At 43.4% G+C, this 16,752-nt stretch overlaps 1 protein-coding gene across 2 annotated transcripts in view; it reads right to left on the bottom strand.

The window, feature by feature from the left end:
• Positions 1-3,637: 3,637 nt before the first annotated feature.
• Positions 3,638-16,752, bottom strand: part of Tec (tec protein tyrosine kinase) — a 100,856-nt gene continuing 87,741 nt past the window's right edge. The window contains exons 12-19 of one of the 2 annotated variants that reach the window (XM_055629400.1): positions 16,580-16,713; positions 13,015-13,089; positions 11,693-11,864; positions 11,121-11,337; positions 8,320-8,384; positions 5,576-5,694; positions 5,336-5,493; positions 3,638-4,265 (exon numbers count right to left, since the gene is read on the bottom strand). In XM_055629400.1, the coding sequence (XP_055485375.1) occupies positions 4,182-4,265; positions 5,336-5,493; positions 5,576-5,694; positions 8,320-8,384; positions 11,121-11,337; positions 11,693-11,864; positions 13,015-13,089; positions 16,580-16,713 (1,024 nt within the window). In that variant the 3' untranslated portion in view covers positions 3,638-4,181. The remainder of the gene's footprint in view (positions 4,266-5,335; positions 5,494-5,575; positions 5,695-8,319; positions 8,385-11,120; positions 11,338-11,692; positions 11,865-13,014; positions 13,090-16,579; positions 16,714-16,752) is intronic. The other variant, XM_055629401.1, reaches the window with a different exon arrangement.

The following is a 16,752-nucleotide window of genomic DNA, read 5'->3' as shown; positions in this document are numbered from 1 at the left end:
TAGGCCATTGTTCAGCTATGTCTTATGACAGAAAGAAACGTGTTTTTGCCAGCCATGTATCCGATACAGGATGGTATCGGGAAATTGCATTAAAATCCTCCTTCTCCAGACCAAAGGGAGTGATTGCCAAAGACCTCACGGATAATCACTAGCCTCCCTAGACAGCCTAGACTTTGTCACAGCCCCCGAAACTACTTGCTTTCCATGTAGCCAAGCCTTTCCAAACACGCGAGGCCTTTAAAGTTCAATATTCTGTGACTTCTTGGTGTTGCTCTATACTTACAGAGGTGGGGACACGTGACAATTCTTTGTGTCTTTTTCTGCCATGATCTGCTTGACCTATTTCTGATAAGAAGAAGCCTTTTGTTTTAGTTGTTATTTTGTTTTAGTCTTAGTGAGTCAAGATTCTAAATCCTATTCGGGAAGGCACAACTAAAAAAGCATCTGTTTGTTTCTGTAAATCCTACAAATGTATGTGGAGTCCTAATGAGGTGTTGTGGCTTAATGAGTCATATAAAACTCACAATCTGGTTTTCCCAATGCCAGCTAAAAGTTAGAATTCTCGCCTAACCTAGAACGACTGAGTTCTGCTGATGTTTGAGTCAAAGGCATCTAAAATTAAAATCAGAGATGATCTTTTTCTTTCATTTTTAAGGCTATATATGTAATAAGCCTCTCTGAGTCTTAAAGTTAAATTGTTGAGTGTTTCTAGAAATTGTGCTGAATTCTTTCAAAGCAACTTTCAAATTAACTTGATGATGCACTTGCCATTTTTTCCTATTATTTCTTTATGATATCTCTGAGAGAAGGCAGAAAGAAGTGTTCATGCTGCAGACTTGTTCATACAATCAAGTTGCCAATGGGGACCTGTCAAAGCTGAGGCAAAACCAGAAGAAGAATTTGGTCTCCTGATCTTCAACTCTTGAGTTCTTAATCATTCTAGAAATGAACATGTCATATCACATTGACTACATTTCCACACATCCAAGTATACTATATAGATGTAGATATAGATATAGATATAGATATAGATATAGATATAGATATAGATATAGATATAGATATAGATATAGATATAGATAGATATAGGTTTTTTTTTTTGGCTAGTCATTTGTGTTCTCAATTCTCAAACATAAATTTTATCAGGAGACAGTAGCTATTTAAATAGGTCACAAAATCCTGTCACCACATCTGAAGGAATTATTTTCAAGATCTCACAAATTCCTTGTTTTAGCAAAAAGTACTCCTAGTATTCAAGAATCGGCCACACACCCCTTACAAGCCCTGACATTAAAAGGCAAAGCCATCTTACTTACTAGAGGACAGAATCATGGCTACCCTGTCGGCTGGGCATACACAGAGGCCTTGGTTCTTCAGCTGTGTGTCATGCAAAGCAACACATCTTTGAACTGGAAGCATGGCTGGCCTGTGACGTTTCTCACAGGCAGAGTTTACCCCACCTAATTTCCTGTTCTGAAAACCTCAGAGAAGTGTGTGAATGACAAGCTAGTGGCCTATATAAGAAAGTTCAGAGCTCTGTATCCAGCCAGATCTAAGATGTTTGTCAGTACTTCCTCATGCCTACATGTGTGGGTGTGTCTAGAAAACATTTTGAAGAAATCACAGAATTCTGGTAAAGGCGACCTTAAAAAATATCAAGTCCAACTGTCCTCTCTGTGCAAAGACTGGAATAAAGGAATGGACAAGAGGGGATTTATTTGCCCAAGGGCTCACAGAGATACAGGGAAAACTACATTCTAGGATTACAAACAACTGATCTAGATTGTGTGGTCCTCTGACTCAGGACTGATTCTGGCAACTTGATTTGGGATTAGAGGAGAATTTAATGATCCATTTTAAAAAAAACCAACTTAAGCTGGGTGTAGTGGCAAAAACCTTGAATCCAAGCACTTAGAAGGCAGAGAGGCAGGTGCATCTCTGCAAGTTCAAGGCCAGCCTAGTCTAGACAGAGAATTCTGGGATAGCCAGGGTTATATAGAAAAACCCTGTCTCAAAAAGAGAAAAAGAGAGAAAGGAAGAAGGAAGGAAGGAAGGAAGGAAGGAAGGAAGGAAGGAAGGAAGGAAGGAAGGAAGACAGAAAGAAAGAAAGAAAAAAGAAAAGAAAGAAAGGTTCCCAAGTGCTGTCATGTTTTCCCACAGAAAGTATTTGTACGGACTAGGGAAATGGCTCAGTGGGCAAAGTCTTTGGCACAGAAGTCTAAGGAGCCAAGTTCAGAGCCAGGACTCACATAACTGACAAGTGGGCCTGGCATCCCACCAGTAAGCCAAGTGCTCGGGATGTAGAGACAAGAGAACCTACCCAGACCAGCCAAATTATCCAGCTCTGAGATCAACTGAGAGATTCCACCTCACTACATACGGTGCAATCAAAGAAGACAGAGAGCATCAACTCAGCCCTCCATATGCCCACATGTACACATGTGCCCTGCCCCAGATACATACATGTGAAAAAAAGAGAAGTGTTCGAAACTGTTCACACAGAAGCTATGCCTCCTTTTAACTCTGCGCAGCATCACCTCGTTCCTCTGATGTGGGGAACGCGGTGGGTGAGGGGGGAGGACAGGCTGCCTGAAGCAGTGACCTATACTTACATACCACCAGCTCCTTGAATGAGGCATGAGTCGAGTGAAAAGCGTATGTGGTTTTGTGATGTGGGGAGCTGGAAGGAATATGGCAGATTATAAGATTATTTTGCCTTTATCCATTATAAAAGGTCCAAGAAAGGAATGAGCTTGGCCTTTAGCACAGCCTTCGGTTTGGGGACTCCTGACCAAAGAGGTGGCTCTCTGAGGTTGGAGGGAAGCCAGATCATGCCTGTGTGTTCACCAAATGTTCCCACATGTCAGAGATCACAGTAGCTCTCAGGGGCAGTTTCAGGGCCTCACAGATACCCAGAACAGTGTGTTGGGTGTAGTAAGTGGTTTCTACCGATGGTAACTGGGTTGGCTTCTTCTCCCTGAAGCCCATGAGGAAAAAGGAAAGTGTTGGAGTAAGAAACCGTAAGAAGCCCACTCAAACAAACTGGACAGCAGGGTCTAGGGCAAGGCTGGGATGAAAAGTCGCCCTAATCCAGGGACCCAAGTCCTGCCAGCCTTCTTACACCGTCTCCCTACTTCCCTTGGCAGCATCCTGGACTGCTACAGGTAAGCCACTCCGGACACCTTCTTGTGTGAGGTACCACTTTGTTATAACGCCAGCCAGCACCTCCTAAGAGCATCCACAATAGCCTGGAAACATTCCTAGGACTTTTGAGGTAACTAATTCTGTCATGACAATTTCCACCTAATTCTAATCAGCTCTGGCCACCACGGTGAGGGCCAGATAGCTCATCACAGGTCATGCTGAGCCTCAGGCGGGGCAGCCATGTCTACTTGTGAGTCGGGTATCTGACAACTAAAGGACCCAGCCGTTCTTCTCTTTAGGAAGCAATATTTGATCCTTGGCGGAGATGGAATTGGCAGCTGTCAGATTTAGAACTAGACATACTCGGATCCTAAAAATTCCAAATGAAGGCAGATCTCTTCAAGTTCAAGGATGGCCTGCTCTCTCTAGCAAGACACTGTCTCAAAAAAATAAAATCAACAAGAATTTCAATTAAAGACACAAACTCGTGTTTCTTATAAATATATAACTTTATATACTATATGTATTTACAATATATACAGAATATAAAATTTTAAATGTACTATTAAGAACAAGTATGGAAAGAGATGTTTTCAAAACAGAGGATTACTACTTATCCAGGCGGTTTCCTGCTTTACCTAGAACTCAGATATAGACAACACCCTGGGCCCGGGTTTATGTAGAAGCCAAAGGTCATAGAATTTCTGGGACATGGCTCTTCCCCATCTCAAATAGGCTGGCTTTCTATGAACGCCAACTAGCGTAGCCCCAAGTTCATCTCCAAAACGGGCAAACCCTGAGACCTGGGCACAGTTGGCATTCAAACTCTTAAAGGACTGAGCAAAGTGAGTGCTTCAGTGAGGCCTAAGGGACCATTTCTGCAGCCTACAAAGAAGCCACAGACTAAGGCTGGATCAAAGGCAAATACTTTGCAGTTCCTACACTGCTAAGTAGAGCAGTCTCTACTCCCAGGTGCCAAGTGAATTACGTTCCAAGGGCGTGCCATTTCTTCTTGCCGTGGAAACTGGGGCCACTGTTTATCTTCCAAAAGTTTCTTCACATTCGACTAGTTCATCTATCGTACGCAACAAATCTTCAAACGAAGGCCTTCCCTCCGGTTTCTGCAATTAAAAGCAAGGGGAAGCTGTGAGTTCCGGAATCCGTTCCCAAGCGAATTCTCACTGCTCAAATCCTGCAGAACACTGCAGAGGCAAGATTCTCGGGGACTGGGGAAACACAGGCCAGCCTGTCTTTGCCCTAACCAACCCTACGGCTGGGGACTCGTTTGTGAGCCCCTGCTGTTGTGTCCCTATTCGGGGACCTACTAGGACACCATAGTGCCCGAGAAATCTAGCCTTACACATTTGGAGATCCCTCTGTGACCCACTCTGGCCCCATCTCCTGGTCACCTATCCTCATTTCCCACAAAAGCCTCACTCTGGCTCTTGGTTGAATCAGACTAAGTCACACACACACACCATGTTTGTAGCCAAGTCCTCAACTTTGTTCCTGCTGCTCTCTATGGTACCCCTTGCTGCCCAGTTGGCCTCTGCTCACCCCAATCAGTGCTTGTGGGAGGTGCCACAAGCAAGTGACGGGGAGCCTGGGCTTTGGTGCTGGATGGGCCTCAGATGTTCTGTAGGTAGCTAGCCCTGCGCAAGCTCACCCTCCTGAGTCTTATGGTCACAGTACAGGTACCTACTATGATCTACCCCATAACCTCAAAAGGTTATTCTAAAAACCAAATCTAAAGGACTTGGTACACAATACATGCGAACTCCTGTCTTTCAAGGGTCTCTCTGGCGAGTAATGTCTTCTATGGAGGTGACATTTCAGTGTTTCTAGAGATTAAGTGTGATTCCTGGAGACAATGAGATTAAAGAAGAATCCTTGTCTAGGAAGAATGATGCTTCAACCCCACCAGCCTGGAGAGGGGCAACTTCTCCAGGCCTACTCCCACGTTCTGGGCTGTGGAGGGGTTCCTACTGGGGAGAGAGGCATCAGCCTGAGCCTAAAGGCTAACAGTTTCCATTTCTTTAGATTCTTCTCAATATCCAGGACTGAGACAGAAACTTGACTTCCTGCTGGAGCTTGACGTTCCTGGGCAGGAGGCAGCCCCCCCCCCCCCGGCTGCTAGGACTGTACCTTTCCCAGCCAATGACCCTAAGACAACACAAAGAAGCAGCCGTACCTCCTGCCAGCACCTCAGCATCACCTCATATAAATATTTGGATGCCAAGGTCGGCCGGTGGAGTCGGTGGCCTCGGGTAACCATGGTTACCACTTCGTAGTTGGTGTTCTTCTCAAAGGGCATCCTGCCTTCCGTGAACACTTCCCACATTAGAACACCTACAAAATGATAAGGTTACTCAATGATGTGTCCGCTTCCTCCTCAGAGGGGAGGGGAGGAAATGAGTATCATGGACCTTACCGAACGACCAGACGTCAGACTTGCTGCTAAAGCGGCTATAATTAAACACTTCCGGGGGACACCACTTCACAGGGAACTTGGCACCAGAAGAGCTTGTGTACTGGTCATCCAGAACATACCTAGGATGAGACACACCATTGCTCAGACCTCTGCATGTCAGAAGCAAGCTTTCATTTCCCCCTCGCAAAGACAGACCAAGCCAGTAACTGATGTCTACCGAGGATCTAGTCGAAGCGAACTGTTCAGCTCAAGGCCTTGCCTGGTGATGCCCAGCTCCTCGGCAAACGTTAAGGACACGAGAAGGTGACTATGTGCACCTTTATCATGTGATGTTCATCTTTCTCCTTTGTAAGTCAACAGGGTTGAAAACTATACAACTGTGGCAAACTTTTGTGGTATGTGATTTTGTTCTCCGATCAAACTTTTACCCAAAGGCTCTGTATGCACAAGATCTACCTAAAGCAGAGCTGCTTAGAGGAAGTGGTAACACATAAATAGATACGCATGCTCTGAGCCCCACAGTTCCACAGAGCACAATTTAAAGCTACAGCACATGAAAACAATAAGAGCACAGTAAGAAAAAAGAAAAACACAGAGGCAAAAAGAAGTGTAAAAAGATGGTAAATCTACCATAACACACCATCCCTCCGCACACATACTCAAACATTTTGTTATTTTTCCGTGTGAACTTATGTACAGATCCATCCAGAAAGACACACGGAAACCATAGCACTGACCACTTCTGGGGAGAACCCTTGATTAGAGATGGGTGTGAGCACTTCGGCCCTTACTCAGCACGTATTTGTCAGGGGGGTTGTTAATGCATTAGATATTTATATGACGTTAATTCTAAAGATGCCATGTGAAAATACGAGTGCACAAGCTTCCTCTTTTGGATGGTACGACAAAGATGGTATCTGGCAGACAATGCCAGCTTGGACTGGATCAAATATTTGTCAGTGAGATGGATCTGAATTTAGTAAATAAAGAGTAGTTCTACAAGGAACGACTCTTATAAAAGAACCAACTGTCTGAAATCCAATTATATGAGGAGTAACTGTAAGAGAGTGGACGGCCACCTGTCAGGAGCTAAGCATCTTTACACACAGAGCACAGAGAAGACTGGGTAATTGGGCCTTCGAGAGTCAAAAGCTGCCAACGACGGCATTCTGGCCTCCGTGCGCCAGCCTCTTCTTGGGAGCTGGTCTCAGCCAGAGGTTCTGCCTTAACTGTTCTTAGCTCTGCCACTGGACCAGTTGCCTTGGCCCTCTTCTAGCTCTCTGGGAAGCTGACACTAGTCCCAGCCAGTAGGCAGCCCTGCTCTTGCTTTCCTGTGGTGTCTGCTCATGAGAAAATCCTGGCTGGTCACTAGATCTCCAGTGGCTACCTCCACCCCAAATCCCACATTATCTCTTTCACAGAAGAAAGCAGACTTTTTCTGAGAAAGACCAGATAATACATAGAGGATTTCAGATTCTGCAGAACACGCAGTCCCTGTGACAGCTCAAGGCTTTGCCTTTGCAATGTGAAAGTATCCACAGGCAGCTATCAACAATTGGCCAAGGCTGTGCTCAATAACACTATGTTTTCTAATGGACAGTGACTTAAATTTCAGATGATTCTCAAGTGTCCTGATATGTTTTTAGTTTTTTGGTTTTGTTTTGGTTTGGTTTGGGTTTTTTTTTTTAGCTACTCTTAAATGAAAATCCCATCATTGACTCATGGGATGCACAAAAAGGCACAGACTGGACTGACAGGCCATCATTCGCTGACCCCTATCTCAACTCTGTCACTGTCATTCACCTCGGGTCTACGCATCTCCTTTCTCCAGCGTTTAAGCTGCATGTGGGCAGGACCTTCAGTTTAGTCTGTGCTGTGGTTCGCAGAGTTAGGATTGTCACACAGTAGGCACCTGATTTCTAATATATCCATGACCCACGGACTGAGGGAAAGGGAAGGACAGACAAGATGCTTTTTAAATGTCTATTCTAACACTATTAAAATTACAGAAATTAAGAGATTAAAACCATTACAAACATGGGTATACAAAGCACTGGGTCACCGAACACATTCAAGAAGATACTACAAATCTAATTAATCTAATGAGACAGAGTGAGAGAGAGAGAGATTTAATAGGCTCTACTACCATCTAGTGGAGAGACTTACTAACAGCACGATATGCAGTTAATCTCATTAACTTCACAACAGTTGAACCAACTTCCTTTCTGTTTTATTGGTGAAAATCAGTCCCACGTTAATTTTCTTAAAGGCATGGTCTCATGTAGCTCAGGCTGGCCTCAAACTTCGTATATATCCAAGAATGACTCTGAAATCCTGATTCCCTGCCTCCACCTCCAAGTTCTGGGCTATACACAAGTATCACTACCACCAGGGCCCAAGTTTTTGTTTCAGTTTGGGAACAGAGGACAACCTTGGATGGTGTGATCAGGAATACATCCACGTACTTTGAGACAGGTTCTCTCAAGAGCTTAGAGTTCGCCAATTAACCTAGGCTGGCTAGCCAGAGAGCCTCAGGGATCCACCAGTCTCTGCCTTCCCGGTTCTGGGATTACAAGCATGAGCCAACACTCCCGGAATTTTTCCTGGGTTCTGGTCAAACTCAGGTTCTCATGTTTGGGAGATAAGCAGTTTAACTACTGAGCTATCCTCCCAAGACCTTTCCCGTGCTTATTAATTATTCAAAGTAATGTGACCATCACTTAAAAAGCAGTACTCAGCCATACCTGGCCATTCCAAAATCAGATACTTTGACAACTCCTGCTTCATTCACTAGACAATTTCTGGCAGCCTGGAAAACAACATTGTGATGTTACATTTATTAAAAGGTCCTGCAATACAGGAGAAACAGAGGCTCAATTTCTACTAGATATAATATAGTCAACATGAGAAGAGATGTGAATGTGTCCATATAAATTGTTTACATCCCCGTAGAAGGTACCTGCAACATGAATCTGAAACAACTTGGAGAAAGAGAGACTAGAAATGCCACAAGGTATTATGATGCCATCTTTACCAATATCACACTTGGGGAGGGCCAATGGGCATGCCAACCTTCTTCCCTGCCCAGGCCTTTTGTTAGTAGACTGTGTGATTTTTCTCACTGACAGTGACAATACCTCTTGAGGTCTTTAATCTAGGTTAACTATGAATTCTCTCTAGATGACAGTAGGCACACGCAATCATCAAAGTGTCTAGGAACCTGAGAGTGGTCACCTCAATGTTCAAAAGAATGGCTGTGTGTAATCCCAGGATTTGCTCTACCCTTTATGAGGTTTCTAATATGTTAAGACATAATGTACTCAGCAGACAAACACAAACATGCGGGTTTTAGTAGAATGGCACAGTGCTTCTCAGAAGCAAGATGTATTGATAACTCCACAAGCCATGGGGCGAGGCATAGTTTTTTTCCCTGACTCTTCAGATGCTTGGTTTTTGTTTTTGTTTTTTTCATGTGGCAACTCCCTAGAGCTTCCTTCCTCTGAGCCATTTAAGAGCCTCTCCTTAAGTGAGAGCTAATGCCCATTCCTTGAATTATCAACATCTTCCCAGGAGGACAGCCAATGTTGTCACTTGCAAGCCCACAAAACTGCTTTGCCCTGGGAAAAGGCACATCAGATTCTTCCTTTCGTGAGGGCAAAAGTTATGTTGTTTTTTTTTAAGTTTCAAAGTACTGTGCTTAAAAGATTTATAAGATAAAAATGTTTTTAACCTGTAAGCCACATCTGCTTACAGGACAGAGAACACCCTGGAATGCTGGGGGCTGTTCCTGTCTAATAAAAAGCCGCATGTTTTCACTTCTGTGGACAAGGTTGGTTGCCCCAATCTCACAGAATATGTGCTTGATCACATGTGAGTGGGAGTTAAGTAGGCAGGAAGTAGACAAGGGTGTATGCTTGACCCTGACTGGACGAAGTCAGGAAGCACATGGCTTTGTGGGTTCGCCTTTATAAGCACTGGACTGCTGTGATTAGCAGTCATTCTCTGGGAACCCTGGGTATGGACCTGGCCAGTGTCTATCATCCTGGCCAGTATTAATAAAGCTTGCTTCAAATTTGACTCAAAAATTGTGTTAGAGGTCTTATTCTCACCTGGTAGGATTAACACTTTAAAGGGTTTTAAAACCTTCCAGGGTTTCATATCAGTATAAGAGGCCAAAAAGACATCAAAACTCATTTTCAAGAAAATAAATCCTACATGGACAAGTGCAAGAGTGTGAAGATATTAAGTCTGTATCCATTTTGTAAGAACAAGGATGATGCTTAATTCATGAGTTTCAATAAGACAGTTAGCCTTTGACATAGCTACAAATCGTCAAAACCAGTTATGTGTCATATCTACTTTACAAAGCCCTTCGCCTCAATGATATGCTATGAACTTTAAAATCCTGTTGTGAACAAAACAATGATGTGTAAATTGTGACTCCAACTGACAGAATGGATTAGGACTACCCCACAACACACCTAGGAGATCAAGTCTTCTTGTCAAATCCTCAATCTTTATTATGCTTTAAATCTAGAGATGACATAGCAGTTAGAGTACTGACTTTGAACGCAAACTCTGGGTTCAAGTCCTGCCTCCATTTCCCTGACTGCTGATGATATTTTATCCAATTCCACTCATTTCCTTTGTAAAACGAAAGCAGGAACAACATCTACTTCCTGTGATTGTTACAATGATCAAACAAATTCATATTTGTACAGTATGGAAGCAGCACCTGTGTCAGGTCATGTTAAAACAAAGCACCTTGCTGCTCCTGCTCTGAAGAAATGGATCCACACTCTATTACAAGGAAGCTAGAATTAAAAGAGGGTAGGTGCAATGTAGATCCTGTTGGTTTGGGAGAAATAATCAAGGTAGAGAGATTGTGCTGCTTCGGTCTGAAAGCAGTGGCATTATTTGAAAAAAAAAATGGCTGGAGAGGGAAGACAGAAAGCAGAGAAAACTGCAGGGGGAAAGCAGGACACAAATGTCTCCACCACAGCCATATGGAACAGAGTAGGGGGTTTTTTTTTTGTTTTCTAGTATATTCAGAAGTAATGAAAACTCCCAGAAGTCCCTCTTAGCCAAGAGATAACAAACATGAGCTCAGAATTTTTCTGGTATTTCTGTTCACAGTGTGTAAAGTGGAAAGAGCTTGAAACTTGGTCAGAAGGTCAAGGCTGAGCCTAGCTTCCCCATTCTTCACAACGGCCAAGTCACTCTCACTTCCCCAAAGCCAACACTCTTATCTATGACTCAATGGCAGTGAATAAATCATCTATGACTAGCTATCTCCTGGGAATCTTCCAGAGCTCAAATAATTAATTCATGAAAACTTGCTTGGAAATCATAAGTGTGTGTGTTATTAAATTTAATAAAGGTCTTTCCCTTTAAAAGTATCAAGCAATTGAAATTTACCAAGTTTTAAAATAATGAAATCTTGGTAAAGGCAAAAACAGGAAACTAATGCAACATGGCTCCCTGGCTAACCCAGTGTGGCAGTAGAATCCAGCCAGAAATGGGAGGCCAGGGGTACCATGGTTACCAGGTCTCTGTGGATGAAGCTGTTTCTCTCCAGATACTCCATCCCTTCACACACATCCTGGCACATGCTCAGCAGCACATCTCTACTGAAATGGCCTTGTCTCTGTCGGAGGAAGTTCAGAAGACAGCCCCGCTCCATGAACTCAGTAACGATGTAGATGGGCTTCTGCTGGGTGCATACGCCATAGAGCTGCACCAGCTTGGGGTGTGTTAGCTTCCTGAGAACAACGAGAGACACACAGAGAGTTACCACCAACAGAGAAAGCAGCAGGTACACATGCTGGGTGGGGCCCATTCTTAATACAAAAGGGGAGAGCTGGTAGAAGTTAGAGATAGATCATGGGGGCTGGAGAGATGGCTCGGTGGTTAAGAACACTGGTTGATCTTCCAGAGACCTGAGTTCAATCCCTAGCACCCACGTGACAGCTCACGACCCTCTGTGACTCCAGTCCCAAGGGGATCTGATGTCCTCTTCCGGCCTCTGCAGGCACTGTGCATAAAAGGTGCACACACTGAGACGCAGGCAAAACCCCCATACAAATAACAACAACAAGAATAATAGCAGCAACTTACATCATGACTTTCGCCTCCTCAATAAAATCCTCCTCACACATAGCACCTTCCCGAATAGCTTTGATGGCCACTTTGTACTGGGCTCGCCACTTGCCAAGCCTCACCACTCCAAACAGTCCGCTCCCCAACTCCCTCATAAAGGTCAGCTCTGACGGGTTAATCTCCCACTTCTCTGTAAGACAGACAAGGAAAGGAAACCCTTAAAAAGAAAGCAGCATACACCCGCGGGGAAGAGGCCAACCCTACGGTCCTGGATAACACAGTCTTGATTACCAGAAGACACAGAACAGACTTGCAGCCTGTACCTGGACACCCAGGCTGCACAGCCGGTGAGAACCTCGATGCGCACCATTTTAGCGGTGACAAGAGGTTTAGTTTTTCCCTACGGAAAGATTTTATAACTGACGATGAAAACAGAAAAGCTAATGTTACTGTCAAGTACAACCATCTAAAAACCCATTCTGTCCGTATGTTTAAAACAGTTGTAAAACTTCTACCCAGAGAATTCTTTTGCTAAAACCACGGATTCCTCACTTGGGCCCACAGGGTGACCCCAGCATGGTGAAAGGCTGCCATCTCTGCCTTCTGTCTGCCCCTGTCTCATTTAGTTCTGGTCACACACCTATAAATGTTGGTATATTAATCACCCAAAGAACATCTATCTAAAACCTGCTGATAGCTAACTTACCTTCTCCCCTTCACAGATAAAGGCGAAAAGGTAGGAGGAACTGAGATGTCTTACAGCTCTTACAGTGTCCTATTCTAGATACTCAAAAGACACAAAAGGTCTCCAAGATTTCTTCTAAACCTACAGTCTACCTCAAACTTGGTCAGAAAATATACCTCCCAGGGCACACCAGATACGGGTATAAGTGATGATTCACAATGGCAAGGCTATACACTGGAGCAGGGGCAGCCGGCTCCTGAGAACCAGCTTGTCCCCACGGGCAATAAAGACTTCTTTAGACCAGCTTGCAGGAGCAGATGTGACAGAACTATCAACCAGACCACACTTGGCCCAAGACTGCTCAATACGCCTCCCATCTGCCCTGTCCCAATCCTTGACACAAGTACCCAGAAAGCACCCTTTTCAGCCCCTCTTCCCAATCCATGGAGACTAAACTTCCTCTCTGGTTTTCACCACTCCTCGTCCCTTAATTCGGTGGTGGACCCGAGGCTGTCGGGGCTGCCAGGCCTGGGCTTTCATTCTAGAGTTCTGGTTACAGTGCCCACGGGTTGAATTCTGCACATCTTCGTTCGTCTTGAAGAGCTGGATTCTCTTTGAAGGAAACTCACCAATGCAGCTATAACACGAGACTCACCGTAGCTGAAGCCCGCAGTAGTTGGCGCGTTCTTTCCCTTCGTGCTAACCGGGTACCGCAGCCTGGTGACAAGCCCTAAGGAAGAAAGAAACTATCGCAGTTGAATTTCATCTTAGTCATTCTAGCTGCTCAAATGCTAAACAAGAAATGCACAGGAAACACTCGCTCATTTAAGCCTCTTCTTCTCATGTACCTGCGGCACTGCACAGTAAGCTTTCAACCATTCTACAAATCTCCCCTTAAATATACAGTTTATCTGGCACAAGGCTAGCTTCCTCTCTCCTCTAATACTGTGCAGGATATTAAAAGATTTCCAGTGCTGATTATCAGTGAGTCCACGATCTTTTCCAATATGAGATCTGAACTATGAAAGAGGATTTTATTAGTCTGCTAAAAATTGAAGAGATTCATCTGATATAACTCAGCATTTGTGACCATTAAAATCATGCCCTGGGGTAAGAACAATGGAGAACTGGAAATCAGGAAGGGCAGCCTTGAAGCTGTTCAGAGCCTGGAAGAAGAAGCAGGAGGCCCTCTTCCGGGAACACCCAGGTAGGCCTGTATTCCTCCTATACAGCACATCTCCTCACACTTTAAAATTGTGCATCTGGACTGATGCCCATCTAATGTCCCAAACGCTATCCTCCAAGGCTTGGTTTTTTGGTTTTGTTGTTGTTGTTGTTCTGTTTTTTTTTTTTTTTGTTTTTTTGTTTTTTTTTTTTTTTTCAAGACATGATTTCTCTGTGCATAGCCCTGGCTGTTCTGGACTCGCTTTGTAGACCAGGCTGGCCTCAGACTCTCCTGCCTCTGCCTCCCTGAGTGCTGGGATTGCAGGTGTGTGCCACCTCGGCTGGCAAAGGCTTGGTTTCTAGCATGAAGCAGGCACTAAATACATGCCAGGTAAATAAATTAAGATAGTGGTAAAAAACAAAATGTATAAAAACACAAAAAATAGAAAAAGAAATAAAATAAGAGTGAGGGAGTAACAGAACAAGGTTATAAAAGATTTGTTTTTTGGAAAAAAAAAAAAAAAGCCCATCCTGGTGAGACCTGATACACTAGGATCAGATGGAAGGGGAGGGGGACTTCCCCTATCAATGCACTGGGGGAGGGGCATGGGTAGAGAAGAGGGAGGGAGGGTAGAATTGAGAGGGAAGAGGGATGGAGTTACAGGTAGGACACAAAGTGAATAAACTGTAATTAATAAAAATAAAATACTATAATAATAAGAAAGCAAAAAAAAGAATTAATTGCTCAAGTTGTTTTTATTTTTCTTTGTTTTATTTTGTTGGTTTTTTTCCAGACAGAATTCTTTGTGCAGCCCTGGCTGTCCTTGAACTCAATCTATAGACCAGCTGCCTCAAACTCAGACATTCCCTCTGCCTCTGCTTTCTGAGTGCTGGGATTAAAAGTTCACCCCACCCCACCCTGTTTATTTGCTCAAGTATTAAGTACAGGATTGAGGAACAACCAAGCAAACCCAGTCATAGACAAGTATCCTAAAGAAACAAGATGCTATGTTCATGCAAATACATGAATAAAACTATTCATATCATCATCAGTTATGAAATCCAAAACATGGAAACAACCTAACTGTCCACACAACGGATTGCAATCATCCGATGAAGAGTAGACGCCTTCTCTGGTTACCTGAGTTTTGAAATTTCAACTTCAAGTCAGACATAAGTAGAACACACAAGGCAATCTCTAAGAATATGCTCAATGAGTCCACCATAGAAAAATAAAATAAAATAAACAAAGAAAAGAAAACCTGGAGATGTACATGGTCAGAATCCTGGCAGTCTTTCTGCTAATATAACCACATCTTGAGCTTGTTCATACCCAAGCAGATGACGGAGAAACTTTGTCAAGGCAGGAGTGTTAAAAAAAAGCATTCAAGACTGCGAATTAGAAGACCAATTGTCTATCTTACTATTTAGCAATATTATACTGACTCTGGGAATAATTTAAAGATTAAACACAGACTTATAACTGGCCTGGAAGGTAACAGTTGTGCAAATATTATCAAGGTTCTGCATAATAATTTATTCAACGTACTGTACACTTTCTGTATGTCAGGCCCTGATCATCTTTGCTGTATTATGTCAACAAGGAACGCACAATAAAACCTAGACAAATGTAAAAATGTTGCAATGAACTAAAACAACAAACAAACAAAAAACCCAGCCACAGTATAAATGGATGAGTCTGTGTCTATGAACCGCTCAGAAAAAGCACATCTAAAAGAGAAAGTGCTTAGTGGTTGCCTGGGGCTGGTCTGGGCTGGTAAAGGTGGGACATGGTGACTGCTAATGGGTACAAGGTTTCTTTGGGGGATGATGACAGCATTAAAAAAAAATTAGATTATGGTGATGTGACTGTTGTTACTGTATTTCAAAAGCCATTGAACCCTGAGTTTTAAATGAATGAATTCGATAGTGTGTAAATTACATCTCAATAAATGTGCCTATCATCTATACATGTAAAATAGTGACATCACAGAATAGCAGCAGACATTGTAAAGAGGGGCTTTGAGTAACAACTCCCAGGTCAACTTTCCATGAGTGCAGCGAGGCTCCTGGCTATTGGACACACTACTTGTTTACACCACTGAAGTACAAAAGGCTGGAAACCTGCTGTGGAAACCTTATTTTTTGCTGTTCGTTTGATGTTGGGTGTTAACACAGAGTTAACCTGCTGAAAACCATGTGCGGCCATGCTGTCTGATCATCTGCAACCTTGGTGACTCACTTTACAGTCTTCCAACCTTAGCACGGTGCCAAAGCAACATGCATTCTGTGAAAAGCGTCCTTGCTGAATCTGGCCCTTTTCTGACAGTGAATTCTCTTCTCCTCCTGGGCTTGTGTTATAAGACATGATACCTTGCAGGTGTGTAGCTGAAAGACGCCATCGCTCCCAGCCAATCATGCGACCGTAAGGGTCACCTCTGATACTCTATAGTGTTCCATGTTACAAAACCAGAGTGTCTGGTAAATTAGCTGTATTCAATACACTTTCCACTTAGGATACTTTCAATTTATGATGGTTTTATCAGGACATAATCCCACTATAAACTGAGTACTGTCTACACTCTGTTCCTTGGAACGTTTCAGACTAAGCCCTGGCTCATCTGAAAGCTCCTATGAGCACTCTACACACATCTTTGAAGTTTACTTGTTGAGATGGGGGAGGGGAGGGAGCTTCCTTATGTTGCCTAGACTGGCCTTGAACTCTCTGACTCAAGTGATCCTCCAAACTCAGCTTCCTGGGTTGCTCTTAAAGTAGGTACATCTTGGAATTTTAGTTTAGTGCCAAGGCTAAAAAGCACAGAGGTGGGAGTGTCCACATACATTAAAGACCTTGAGTCCTGTGAGGGAAACACAATGTTTTATGAAATCTGTTATTTCTGTTTTTTTCTTTGAATACAGAATGTTCTTAATATGCAATAATTTCACACCGGTCATAGTGCACAGATAAGTACAAAAAATACCTTTTTGAAGAATTCATCACAATATCTGACCACGTGGCCACTAATATTCAAAATGGGTCTTCACAGCTCACTCACCTGCTGCATTGTGCTTGTGATACTCGATGATCTCAGGAATTGACCCAAAGGAATGCTTTTCTGCTAGGTAATACTTCTTTGGGGTTGTTGCTGTTTCCTTTATGTGATAATGCCTGAAACCTGACGAACCTTCTCTATTAAACAAAACAATGTATTATGCCCAGGCTGTAATA

Source organism: Psammomys obesus, unplaced genomic scaffold (assembly GCF_907164565.1).
Source record: "Psammomys obesus unplaced genomic scaffold, mPsaObe1.curated_primary_1811, whole genome shotgun sequence".
Lineage (NCBI taxonomy): Eukaryota > Metazoa > Chordata > Mammalia > Rodentia > Muridae > Psammomys > Psammomys obesus.
The sequence above is the reverse complement of the archived record's forward strand: the minus strand, read 5'-3'. Positions and strand labels throughout refer to the sequence as shown.